General features: G+C 38.8%; 2 protein-coding genes across 3 annotated transcripts in view; one reads left to right on the top strand and one right to left on the bottom strand.

The window, feature by feature from the left end:
* Positions 1 to 14,304, bottom strand: part of LOC149148080 (uncharacterized) — a 170,793-nt gene that overhangs the window by 123,006 nt on the left and 33,483 nt on the right. The window lies entirely within an intron of this gene.
* LOC149148081 (protein MITOFERRINLIKE 1, chloroplastic-like) overlaps positions 1 to 14,304 on the top strand; it is a 101,090-nt gene that overhangs the window by 56,651 nt on the left and 30,135 nt on the right. The window contains exon 5 of the mRNA XM_089439674.1: positions 7,204 to 7,289. Within this exon, the coding sequence (XP_089295800.1) occupies positions 7,204 to 7,289 (86 nt within the window). The remainder of the gene's footprint in view (positions 1 to 7,203; positions 7,290 to 14,304) is intronic.

Here is a 14,304-nt window from a genome sequence, read left to right as displayed (position 1 = left end):
TGTAAATTAACTCCCCTTTGTTTTTGAACTTGTTGGATGTATAAACACGAATTAATGTTTTTGGGAACCCACTGATGGTTTCAACTGGTTGAAAGAAATCAATAGAGTTGTTTGATGATGTAATAGTGAGGGGAAGATGAAGTATGTGAAAGAGTAGTGATTGCTAAGATAAATGATGGAACGAAGACTGCTTTTTGATACACATTGGGAAATCGAAAGGCCTTTTTGAGCAATGAAATTATGAAAGTTAATATTGTTTTGTTTTTGGTTTTGTACTATTCTTGACAATGCTATTTGGGGCATGGGAAACATATTCTGCCCATTTGTGCGTTAGCTCTTGTTGCTCCACCTCTATGTGTGGAGATGTATGGTTTTGTACTATTCTTGACAATGCTATTTGGACAGCCTATTGCGACCATTTGTGCATAGGCTCTTATTCTTCTAGCTTTGTGTGTGGAGATATATGGTAGGTTCGAGTTCTAAAGAAGTCTCTTTTGTAAGCCATACTGAATGAGATTGCTTCACTACATTCCGAAGAGGAATGGGTGGAGATGTTGTGGAGGTAATTGTTTTGTTGTATCTATTCATGGTCATGTATTTTGGTTGTTAGTGTTCCTAGCGTTAAGGGGTGAATGAAAGGATATATGATATATCTAGAGAGTTTATAAGACAAGTTGCAGTGATAAGGTTCTCTGCAGGATGTTGTCTTTAAAGGGTAGTATTGAGTTAATGCCACCTCCATTGATCTTCAAAGTTTTGTTGAAATGAAGATGTGAAAATATTTAATGTAAACCCAACTTTAGGAGTTTATTAAATTATTGGACCTTTGGGACTGCGTCATTTATGGTGAACCAGTTTAGTAGTTATTGTAGTCCCACACTTTGGGGTCTTAGGAATAACCTGTAAACCTATTTATCGGTGAGGTTCTAGCCTCGTATCATGTACATAATAGACTCATTGCATTCACCCAATGAATCATTCTGTTTGTGATCTTCTTACAAAGACGTGCTGCGTTGTTTGAAGGTGATTTTGAACACCACCTTTCCACTTGGTTACTATGGGCTCATCTTAAAACCCTAAAACTCTTCCTCCATATCCGTTGAAAATGACATATTTTTCATTAAACAGGCTCTATCATACTCTGAAGTTTCATCCATTTCCCGCGGTTGCATCTATATAGTGGATGCAGCCTTCACATCTTGTGTTTATAGGAGGCTGGGGCATCTCAGTGGTTATTGACATCTTTATCAACATGATCACTTAGCAATTTTCATGGTTGTAGTCATCTTGGTCCATGAGTACTCTGTTTCCTGGTACTTTATATTCATTCCAATGTTATCAAAACCAGACTGGTCATCGAAGCGGTAGACCCCTTGGATTAGGAACCGGTCAGAACTGGACCAGAACTGGTAAAAACACCGGACCAAAAAAACGGTTATCCAAAAACGCAAAATATTCTAATTTTAAAGAAAACCACATATATTCATGTGCATACATATGAATCCAAACCATTATACATGATAAGAAAAAGTTCTCATTTATAGAGCATGTAAGAGTGCACATGACCAAAATAACACCAAGAGCAATCCATTTTTGAAACGAAAATATATCAAAAAACAAGACCTAGATGGCCTCTAGCATCCAAAAAAAATTGTGCTACAACAAATACCTACATATCATCAAAATATCTGCCTATATTGGGATCTTCGTCATCATTATCACCCTCTAAGCAATAAAATAAGATGAGTAATGCCTAGCCTGTCAATTCAATATTTTGTTTGAGTGATGGGTACATTTTTAGTAAGATCATGATAGAGGAGTTCAACAATCAATGCCACTAACATCAAGGTACATAAAAGGATTGGTACTCTTGATTAAATGCTAGTTTGATACCCTCATACATGACAAAATCCAAAGGAAACATTGCGATTCTCCTGATCATGAAATCCTAAAAATCTGTTATGTCTGCTGGATTTTGAGTGTGATTTAAAATTCTTTTTTCTCCATAAGAAATCCAATGAGGTTGGAACCACTCTCAAACATCTTGAGTCATTTCGTAGCAATGTTAAAAATTTAAGTAAAAGGATGTCACTTTTACTTTAAGAATTTAACATTACCATGAATTGCATAGTAATAGTAGGGCCATAGGCTTCAATATTAGGCACTTATTGTGGGCTAGTGCCCGGCTAAGGCAAAAGTTAAAAATAAAATAAGCAAAATAGGCCCACTTGCTGCGTTCTACGTGGCTTTACCGAACCATTTTCAAGTCAGACCAGTGAGTTCAGACTGGTTCAGCCCGGTCCTGATAACACTGATTCATTCACATCCAGATTTGTTAATTTTAGATATGTTCTATGCTTAGAGCAATTTATTTCAATTTTCACAGTTAGCTCAATATCTCTTCCAGATTAGCAATCACATCAACATTAAAGTAAACTGCAAATAGAACATAAACATAAATTGCAGAAGACAAGCCAAGACAAGAGGACACAAGATGTGGCGCTAGCCAGCACAAACCCCTATTTGGGGAAACCCTTGATCAATTCTTCTTATATGTTCTTCAATAGTTCAGCAGAGAGAGAGAGAGATAGTACATATACATCAGAAGTCAACACTTTGACTTGACAAGATAAGAACATAGATCTTCTCTAAGAAGATGTCTCATGAGGTAACTGATATGGACTCATGTGATTCCATCACCCTATCACGGTGCTGCACCATGCTGCATCACTGTTGAGCTGTACCTCATCATGTTGTACCCATCTCACTGATCTTCATCTTCATGTTGCACACATCATGCTGCTGCACCATATCATCATGCTGCATCCCCTTGTGTTGCATCTTGATACACTTAGGCTGCACCTTGATACACTTGTGCTGCAGACCATGATACACTGCCCATAACAACTCTTGCTATGGTGTTATGGCCTGCGGCCTAGCATGTAGCAACAAACGTATCACAGATAGTGTCCAATCATTACGAATGCAACAAAATTTAGTCTATAGAAATGTCAACTCTTGAACATGCTGTAATGCTGCAATTCAGGGATTGATTAGGGTACTGACCACAGTCCTTAACAACCCATCTAAGCTGGCTCAGAATTGCTCTTAATGACTGTGGTTGTCCTCCAATGAGTTGCTGCCCTCCACGCTGCATCATAACAGTCCTCCTTGATATAGTAGACCTCCCAAATCGTCCCACTAATGAACTGCTGTAACTTTCTCTTTCACTGTGGCTAGGGCAGTCATGAGACTGCATATAAGGAACCATTCAGATCCCTTCTCCCAGCAGTCTAAGGGCACATGAAATCCTCCACAAATGCGGCCTAGAATAGTGTTAAGGTGACTGTGTTTAGGCCTGCGTTCAGCCATGTATAGACTGCATCTAGGGCACGTTTAACCCTTCCTTGTATATGCAGCTAAGGCTCCTTTAAGGCTTCCTCATGTCTGCGGATTTGGGCTGCTTTGCTGCGTGTAGAAGTTCCCCTAAACAGTGGGTATATCTCCCTTCTTTGCTGCAGATTAGGGCCTCCATGTGGCTGTGTGTAGGGCTCCTTAGATCTGCGGATTAGGGCCTGCACTTGGCTGCGTATAGGTATCCTTCTTTGCTGTATATTAGGGCCTCCTTTAGACAGCTGTTAGGGCTCCTTTTGGCTGCATATTAGGGCCTCCTTTAGACAGCTGTTAGGGCTCCTTTTGGCTGCGTATTTGAGCTTCCTTTGACTGCGGCTAGGGCTGCGTTCTTCAACTGCGTCTAGGGCACATAGAACCCTTTCTTCACTGCGTCTAGGGCTTCTCCCTCTTGACCTCTCTAGCCACTAAACCCAAACGAGTGGAGAGAGATCTTAGGAGAAGTGAGTGTGTAAATGACTTGAAGACCTCCTCCTTTTATAGTAAAACGTGGAGCACAAGAGGGGGCAGATTAGTTGCTGGCCGACCTTGACGAATTGTCCCATAACACAAATAAAATCATATCTCCATGAATACTTATCGGAATCGGATGATCTTTAGATCAATCCTACACCTCTCGATGAGAGGAGTCCAAGAAAAATATCAGTTGTCATTAATAAGATGACCCACATGGAGTTTGGCCCTAGTTGCCAATTTTAACAAGATTATATGCAAGCTTTCCCAATGACCACTTTCAACAGGTGGCTATACTGGAGGCTGGCAATCATTTCTTGCTTGCATGTGTTGAAATTGTGTCTATCATATTTTTCACCAAGCTCCAACATTAATTTTTTTAGTGGGGCCATGCTAATAGCTGTCATTGTGAGTTGTTTCATTCTACCTGAGGTCTCTTATAGCCCACCCAAACCCCGGTTTTTCATTGTCCAAGCCCATTTTAGGCGGCCTGAAGTCCGTTACAAGCCATCACAGAGTTTCTTGCTGCATGAAGCCTATTACAAGCTCCTGGAGCCTGCTTCTCTTTGCCCAAACCTCTTACTAGTTGGCCCTTGGAATACACATCCATGTTCTACCCTTGTTGATCATTTTCATTTGTATTTGTAGATATGTTGGAGATATTAAAATGAAGTAGTGACTCTTGTAGATTATTCTATTTTGTTTCACTCTTCATGTACATATGAGGTTGAAAAAAAGGATTTCACAAACAGTGACACACTCTTTCAAAGTGGGGGAAGCTTGGTAAATTAAGTTATATATAGATGTGAACAAATATTTTCAACTTGATCTATGCTTACATTGGATTAGGGGGCCATTGAACTATTGAACGACCTTTTTCCAAATTGAATAGAAAACAGACTCTATTTCTTTGGTTTTAAAATTTGGGTACCAAAGGACAAGTGGTTCCCTAAGGCTTTGATCTTTGGCCTAGGGAAAAGTGTCCAAATTTATTTTTTACTTTTCTCCTAAAGTGACTTTATAAGTGGTAAAGTCAATTTAACTTAAAAGTGACTTTATAAGTGGTGAAGTTACATTCTAATTTAAAAGTGACTTTATAAGTGGTAAAGTTACATTCTAATTTAAGGGTGACTTGTTTAAAGTCAATGAAGAATTAGAAAGTGAAAAAAGTGACTATGGAAATAAAAGGCTAAGTGTGTTTTTATTTAAATGGGTGGGTTAAAAAATAGAAAGTGAGAACTAAATGCATATTTATTCTCATCCCTAGATCTAAATGAATCTCAACCATTAGATCTTAGGGTAACCCAAAAGGTCATTTAGAGAATAAAAGGAGAAGAGAAGAGGAAACGATCATTTCATTCTTTCATGAGCATTTGAGAGAAAAAGAAGAGAGAGCAAGGAGAAAATTTTTGAGCAGTGAGGAAGTGAAAGAGAGTAGCAAGAAGACATTTCAGCAAATTTGGGAAGCAACATTTATTAGCATGCATCCCAAGGCAAAGCCGTATAGCAGGAGAAAGGCACAAAAATCGAGGAAGAGGGATAACACAGAAATTGAGGAAGAGGGACAACAATAAGGGCACAAATTTCGAGGCAGATTTGGGCACGAATTTCGAGGCAACTGTACTGCTGAAATTCGGACAGTCTGTACAAGTTTTGGGCATATTTTTCGAGGTTGGCCATACAACATTTAATGTTATTTTATTGCTAGAAAAATTTATGTTTAGGTTGTTCGCTTATTGGCACGATTTTCGAGGCAGAGTTCAAGCACGAAATTGAGATAAGTTGTAATTTGTGGCTACTGGAAGAATTTATACTATGTATTTCAGTTTTTCTGTAAAAAACATTTTCAGAAATAAAAAAGAACTCTCAAACTGGTTTTCCCCAAGAGTTGTAGGGGGTTTTTCTAGGGTCACATTGACCAAAAATCATTGTGTTATTTTCTGTGTATGGCTGTCATAATTTCACTGTGTTTTATTTCTACAATTTTAGCAGTTGTGAAATCACTAAATTTGTGTTTTCAGAAAAATATTGTCATTTCCAGATTTTAGAATTTTTATCATGCTTGGATTTAAAACTAAATGCATGTAGTCGTAAGAAAACTGATAACTGGAGTGGGGGTTGAAATTTCTTCATTTGGACCAAGGTTGCCCTTCAACATTTACTTATCTCCATATTCAAGGTTGCATTAAATTTGGTATATTTGTAAATGATCAATTCATCTTATATATTAGGTGTGTGTGAGTGTTTATGTATGCAATTGCATGTGCATGCATTGTGTGCATATATGTATATGTTATTGATGTTCACCTGATTTGCTCCCTAGTTTGTTAAAAGAATTGAAGTCATGTATGTTGTGTCCTTAAAGCGTATAATTGATCCGGATTTAAACAGGAACACAAAAAATACATAGATAATCATAAATATAGATATGCAGCAGAAATAATACTTCATTTCATTAATGTAAAATACTGAAATATGCTTACAAGCAGAAATGGAAATAAACCAGCTAGGGCGATGGTAGCTTATCTTTGAGAAGAGATGTGGCGGCTACATGCCTCTTAATTGTATTACAATGAGGTTCGAAGACCTATTTATTGTTGAGAAACATGGAAAACCCTTAACATCCCAAAACCTAACCCTAGAAGATGAAACGCCAAATTGTGGGCCCCATTTTGGGTAAGTTGGTGCATCAACTTCCCGGGGTCGTAACTTTGGCACCCGATCTTTGTTTGACGCGTACAATATCTCGTTAGAAAGATTTATTCGAGAACTACAACTTTGGGAAGGGCAACATCGGTACATTGCCCCATGTTGCTCCTAGTTTTCCCAAAAAACGTCGTTTAGGGCCTCTAAACGGTTCCGGAAGTTCAGGACCCTAAAAACTGCTAAAAATAGTAAACTGTGCTACAATTAAGGAAACTGAAAAGCTGAAAGAGACAATTGTGGGGGTCAAAGTGGGATAGGTGGGTGGCCACCAACAGCCACCTGGATCAATAATGTTCTTTATTAAATATGAATTGAAAAGTTAACAGTAACATGCTATTAATATCTGTAAACTTCTCTTGCCCAATCCAAGCATATATATTATAATTTAAATATTTATAGTTGCAATGTGCATGGCAATTATGAAGGATCATGTCATATAATTCCATGATGATATATTTGTTAGATTATGTTTTGACATTAATGGGCCCATGTTGTTGGCTATTCTTTTCTTGAAGTCACGGTCTTTTATTAATGGTTAGTTACTCATGAAATAATATAGGTCATATTGTTTTCTTATGTCATCGTGCCCATTTTGTGATCCTCATGTGTGTAAAGATTTAATAATATGTGCAGATTCTACGTTCACCCACATACTACAAGGGTGTTTTTCAAGCTTTTCAGCATATTGCTACACATGAAGGTTTAGGAGGCCTTTATCGGTGAGTGATAGCATTATATCGATTCCAGTTAATGACTTTTTCTTGTATTTGAATGGTGTGGATTGGAGCTTGTGAGGAACAGCCAAATCATTTCATGTCACCAATCTACTTCATTTTTGCCATTATTACTTCTGAATAAAACATCGGCTTATTATTTCTCTTAATTTGCTACCGTGAAGATCTTACTAATAAAATATATGTAAACCTTTTTTTCAGAGGGTTACTTCTAAGATTGGTGATATATATTTCACAAGGGGCATTGTTCTTTGCATCTTATGAATTTTTTAAGCGATTCTTAGCAATTGAGGTCCGGCGTTTAAGTATACAAACATCACAATCTAGAGGTACTAATAATATAGGCCAATCTGCAGTTGTTGAATCCACATAGCTAGTGCATGCTGTATTGGCAATGGAATTGCTCCACGGAAGGATGATAATTCTATTTGGAGCCCGTATGAAGCAGCATGAACATATTTATTGAGTGGTTTCATCCATTCAATGCTAGCTCAATTCCAGTGGAGTTGGACCACTTGTCGAGTTCATATGCTCTCCTTTGTTGTGGGCATATATTCTATTCAATGGCTTCGAGTCCCCAGTCGATGAATATCTTAGATCACCTTGGTTGCCCTTGAGTTGTCCATTACAGTGGACCGATTGTATTGAGATTTTTTGTTAGCATTGTAGGTTAAGGGCCATTTTTATCTGAGATTTTTTGTCAGCGTCATTGGTTCAGGGCCCAGGGTTAACTCTTGTTACTTCCAAGTTCTTCTGATCTGATTCAACAGCAATACCATTCTTTTCAACAAAGCTAGATGTGGAAATTGTGTTTATCCTATTAAAAGAGAGAGATGAACGTCACTGTCAAAAGAAGAACCACTTTTACAAAGATTCAATTTTCTCTTGATTGGTGAACCAAAGGACTTGCTTATAGGCACAATCAATGTTGCTTGGGAGCGGGAGCGAAAACGGGCGCGGGAGCGAGGAGCGGGAGCGAAAACGGGCGCGGGAGTGACCATTTTCAGAAGCTCCTGGTTTGGGAGCGAATCCGGGAGCGATTTTTTAAAAAATATATATATATTTTTATATTTTTTAATTTTTGATACATATATGTCAACAAAAACATGTAGAATGATGAATTAGACATAAAAAACATAAAAAAATATAGATTGATCATTGAACCATATCACATCAATCATCTAGAAATTATAATCGTCATCAACCATGTCCACAAGTTAGTAAAATACATATTACAACTGCAACATATTGAGTCTCATGAATCATGATTCATCAAATTCAATCTTAAAGTTTCAACTTCAAGCTTTCAAAATTGAAAATTCAATAACATTTATCATCATTGATCACCAAAGTTGTACTTGTAAGCTAAGTTTAACCATTACAAGAAGTAATATCTAAGATTCGAAGATATTTCTAAATCCTAACTTCTAACTGTTAACATGATATGAAATGTTATAAATTTATAAAATGAAACATGAATAATGAAATGAAATGAAACAACTTTAGTCTTTCACGAAGCATCATATTCATAATTCACATCATTACCAATGAGTTATAATTGCCAAGGCCCAACTTCAAACTTCAAATTTTCATTGTCACAGTGATATATTGTTTACAAAAAATATCATTATGATATGAAAGAGTCAAGAGTTAAGAGTCAAGGACTCAAAACTCAATAGTTATGAAAACTAAAGTCTAATAGAAACTAAAAAAGACAAGTAAACTATAAATCAGAATCTACATGTGGCCCTTGCCACGAGAGTCTCCAGGAGTATAAGCAGGTCGTGGTGGTCTTCTAGGAGTCTCCCGCACAGACCGACGACCAGAACTAGAACCTCCACATGAGGGTGTAGATGGAGGTGGCGACAGCAAAGGAACAAGACTCGGACCTCGAGCACTGCTATTGGATGGTGGAGGTGGAGGTGGCTGCTGCAGCTGCTGCATTTTCATCCCTTACAAGTTCCTCTTCCAGTTCTTCAATATGTACAATGCCATCCTCCAAATTGTCATCCTCTGGGTGATTGTCCCAAATTTTATATGTGGAATCCTTATAAGCCCGATCACAGTAATGACTCAACAACCTCAAGTTGTAGTGCACATAAACCAAGCTTTCTGCTCGGTTTTCATTGAGTCTGTTTCTTTTCACATTATGTATGTAGCTGTAGGTGCTCCAACACCTCTCTGCAGAAGAAGTATTTACAACCTGTGAAAGAACTTTTTTTGCCAATTTTGGCAAAAGTTCGTGGCCGCCATATGTTTCCCACCATGTGAGAGTATCAAATCTATCTTTGTTGTCCATTGCATGGAAGTTACCATACAAACCAGTGCCACTGAAGTATCTGCCTATTTCAAGGCACACAGCTGCACATTCCTCCCTGTCAGGTACCAACTTTTCTAATGCTTCCAAATATCCTTTAGTTACCTCTGGATCTAAATGGGGTTTGGTCCTAACCCCACCCCCTGCTGCAGGTTGGCCCAACCAAGATGTAGAGTAGTATTTTGGCGTAAGGATATACGCCAAGCAATGTAGTGGAAGATTAAGCCTATTCCACCGTTCACACACACAATCATGAATCAGTTTGTACAAGTTGGGATCTCTATTATGAACAATGTCTTTTATTTCCCCCAACATGGTATCCATTTGCTCATACACCTCGCCAATCACTGGTTTGACTGTATCTGCAAACCGAATCATGTGATAAATTGCCTTGGTGAAATCCAATACCTGCCTCACACTTGTCCAAAACTGCCCATCAAGAGCGGCCTCCTCCACCATTTCAAAGCCTGCCATGTCAGCTACATTTGTAGCCCTTTCCTTTAATACCTGCCAATGTGGACTTGATACCATGCTAGCTAATGCCTCTCTTACCTTCAAAAGGCGCCTGAAGGTGAGGTAATAGCTACCAAATCTGGTTTTCGCAATCTTCAACAACTCCAATCTCGAGTGACTACGGAAAAGGCCATGGGTATTGCTATGATTTGTAATAAATTTTATCATTTGTTTGCCTTTCTTGTACAAATCACCAATCCATTTGTATTGTTCATTTTTGTTCTTGACAATATCATGCAACAGAAGGTTCAATGTGTGAACCAAACATCCAGACCAAAATATGTTGGGGTATTTATCCTCAATAATTGCTCCCGCTGCCTTACAATTAGGAGCATTATCAGTGATGACTTGGATGACATTGTATGGGCCAATACGCTCAATTGTTTCAAGTAATGCTTCTGCAATGTTGGTGGCGGTCTTGAACTTGTCTGAGTAATCATGTGCAGCTAGAAAGATGGGACCACTAACAGACACAGCAAGAACACTTATCAATGGCTTGCCTTTTACATTTGTCCATCCATCAGATACAATGGACACCCCATGGTCAGTCCAAGAACTTGTCATTCTATTCAAAGAATGTGATATTTTTGCTTTTTCATGATCAAGGCCAACGGTTCTTGCCTTGTCATACCCAGGGCTCTTGTATCCTTTAGGGGCATCATTTATGGGAGAAACCATTTCGTGCCAATAAGGTGAGCGAAGAACATTGAATGGTATCCCACATGCATAGAGAAACCTGTAAACCTTTGAATCCACATCATTCCTACACCCCTCATCAAGGAAATCTGATATGGTTCTACGCCTTAAAGATGATGACCCTATGCCTCCATATCCACTGCCTTAGGAGGATGCTGAAGTAGTTCTTTGTGATTGTGAGCTTGGTTCAAAGAAACCCTCAAAAAACTAAACAAGACCAAACTCCATTGTGGAAATATGTTAACAGGGCTGAAACAGGGAGAGGGGGTGGAACCACTAAATTTCATTGCCCCCATTGCAACACTGATTACACAGGTTCATACACCCGTGCTAGAAGACACCTCTGCGGGAAAAGGCCATGGGATGGAGACAAACAAATAGGAATCAAAACTTGTACAGCGGTGTCAGTAGCGGATAGAGCCAAATACATAAGGGAAGAGGAGGAAGCCCAATACAGATCAAAAAAATCAAGGGGTTTCTTTGAACCAAGCTCACAATCACAAAGAACTCCTTCAGCATCCTCCCAAGGCAGTGGATATGGAGGCATAGGGTCACCAGCTTTAAGGCGTAGAACCATATCAGATTTCCTTGATGAGGGGTGTAGGAATGATGTGGATTCAAAAGTTTACAGGTTTCTCTATGCATGTGGGATACCATTCAATGTTCTTCGCTCACCTTATTGGCACGAAATGGTTTTTGCCATAAATGATGCCCCTAAAGGATACAAGAGCCCTGGGTATGACAAGGCAAGAACCGTTGGACTTGATCATGAAAAAGCAAAAATATCACATTGTTTGAATAGAATGACAAGTTCTTGGACTGACCATGGGGTGTCCATTGTATCTGATGGATGGACAAATGTAAAAGGCAAGCCATTGATAAGTGTTCTTGCTGTGTCTGTTAGTGGTGCCATCTTTCTAAATGCATATGATTACTCAGAGAAGTTCAAGACCGACATCAACATTGCAGAAGCATTACTTGAAACAAGTGACTGTATTGGGCCATACAATGTCATCCAAGTCATCACTGATAATGCTCCTAATTGTAAGGCAGAGGGAGCAATTATTGAGGATAAATACCCCAACATATTTTGGTCTGGGTGTTTGGTTCACACATTGAATCTTTTGATGCATGAGGTTGTTAAGAACAAAAATGAACAATACAAATGGATTGGTGATTTGTACAAGAAAGGCAAACAAATGATAAAATTTATTACAAATCATAGCAATACCGATGGCCTTTTCCGTAGTCACTCAAGATTGGAGTTGTTGAATATTGCGAGGACTAGATTTGGTAGCTATTACCTCACCTTCAGGTGCCTTTTGGAGGTAAGAGAGTCATTGGCTAGCATGGTATCAAGTCCACACTGGCAGGTATTAAAGGAAAGGGCTACAAATGCAACTGACAGGCGAGGTTTTGCACTGGTCGAGGAGGCCGCTCTTGATGGTATGTTTTGGTCAAGTGTGAGGCAAGTATTTGAATTCATCAAGCCCATTTATCACATGATTCGATTTGCAGATACAGATAAACCAGTGACTGGCGAGGTGTATGAGCAGATGGATACCATGTTGGGGCAAATAAAAGATATTGTTCATAACAATGATCCCGACTTGTACAAACTGATTCACGATTGTGTGTGTGTACGGTGGAATAAACTTAATCTTCCACTACATTTCTTAGCGTATATCCTTACGCGAAAATACTACTCTACACCTTGGTTGGGCCAACCTGCACCAGGGGGTGGGGTTAGGACCAAACCCCCTTTAGATGCAGAGGTAACTAGAGGATATTTGGATGCATTAGAAAAGTTGATACCTGATAGGGAGGAATGTGCAGCTGTGCGCCTTGAAATAGGTAGATACTTCAGTGGCACTGGTTTGTTTGGTACCTTCCATGCAATGGAAGACAGAGACCAATTTGATTCTCTCACATGGTGGGAATCATATGGCGGCCAGGGAATTTTGCCAAAATTGGCAAAAAAAGTTCTATCACAGGTTGTAAATACTTCTTCTGCAGAGAGGTGTTGGAGCACCTACAACTTCATACATAATGTGAAAAGAAACAGACTCAATGAAAACCGGGCAGAAAGCTTGGTTTATGTGCACTACAACTTGAGGTTGTTGAGTCATTACTGTGATCAAGCTTATGAGGATCCAACATATAAAATTTGGGACAACAACCCAGAGGATGACAATTTGGAGGATGGCACTATACATCTTGAAGAACTGGAAGATGAACTTATAAGGGATGAAGATGAAGCAGCTGTAGCAGCCATGCCACCTCCACCATCTAGTAGCAGTGCTCGAGTTCCGAGTCTTGTTCCTTTGCTGTCGCCACCTCCATCTACACCCTCATGTGGAGGGCATGTGCGTTCTAGAATACCACCACGACCTGCTCATACAGGAGGCTCTCGTGGCAAGGGCCACATGTAGATTTACAGTTTACTTGTCTTTTCTAGTTTAGTTTTCATAACTGTTGAGTCTTGAGTCCTTGACTCTTTCATATCATAATGATTTTTTTTGTAAACAATATATGACTATGACAATGAAAGTTTGAAGTTTGAAGTTGGCAATTATAACTCATTGGTAATGATTGTGAATTATGAATATGACACTTCATGAAAGACTAAAGTTATTTCATTTCGTTTCATTATTCATTTTATAACATTTCATTTCATGTTAACAGTTAGAAACTTATATATTATTTATTGTAATGGTTGAACTTAGCTTACAAGTACAACTTTGGTGATCAATGATGATAAATGTTATATATTGAATTTTCAATTTTGAAAGCTTGAAGTTGAAACTTTAAGATTGAATTTGGTGAATCATGATTCACGAGACTCAATATGTTGCAGTTGTTAATATGTATGTTACTAACTTGTGGACGTGGTTGATGAAGATTATCACTTCTAGATGATTGATGTGATATGGTTCAATGAGCTTCCGAAAATGTCGCTCCCGCTCCCGTTTTCACTCTTGCTCCCCGCTTTTGCTCCCACTCCCAAGTAACACTGGGACATGATGAGGCCCCAAAAATAAACAAGACCAAACTCCATTGTGGAAATATGTTTCTAGGTCTGAAGGAGGGGAAGGGGGTGGAACCACTAAATTTACATGCAACCTTTGCAACAACACTTACACAGGTTCATACACCCGTGCCAGAAGACACCTCTGTGGGAAAAGGCCATGGGATGGAGATAAACCAATAGGAATCAAAGCTTGTGTAAATGTGTCAGCAACAGACAAATCCAAATAGATAAGGGAAGAGAAGGAAGCCCAATACAAATCTAAAAAATAAAAGGGTTTCTTTGAACATAGTTCACAATCACATGCACAAAGAACTACTTCAACATCCTCCCATTGCAGTGGATATGGAGGCACAGGAACAAACATCTCTCTAAGGCGTAGAATCATATCAAATTTCCTTGACGAAGGGTGTAGGAATGATTTGGATTCAAAAATTTACCGGTTT

Source organism: Pinus tabuliformis, chromosome 9 (genome assembly GCF_031772625.1).
Source record: "Pinus tabuliformis cultivar Carrire ecotype Pingquan chromosome 9, CPIR1, whole genome shotgun sequence".
NCBI classification, from domain to species: domain Eukaryota; kingdom Viridiplantae; phylum Streptophyta; class Pinopsida; order Pinales; family Pinaceae; genus Pinus; species Pinus tabuliformis.
Note: the sequence above shows the minus strand (reverse complement) of the source record. Positions and strands in the feature narration are given on the sequence as shown.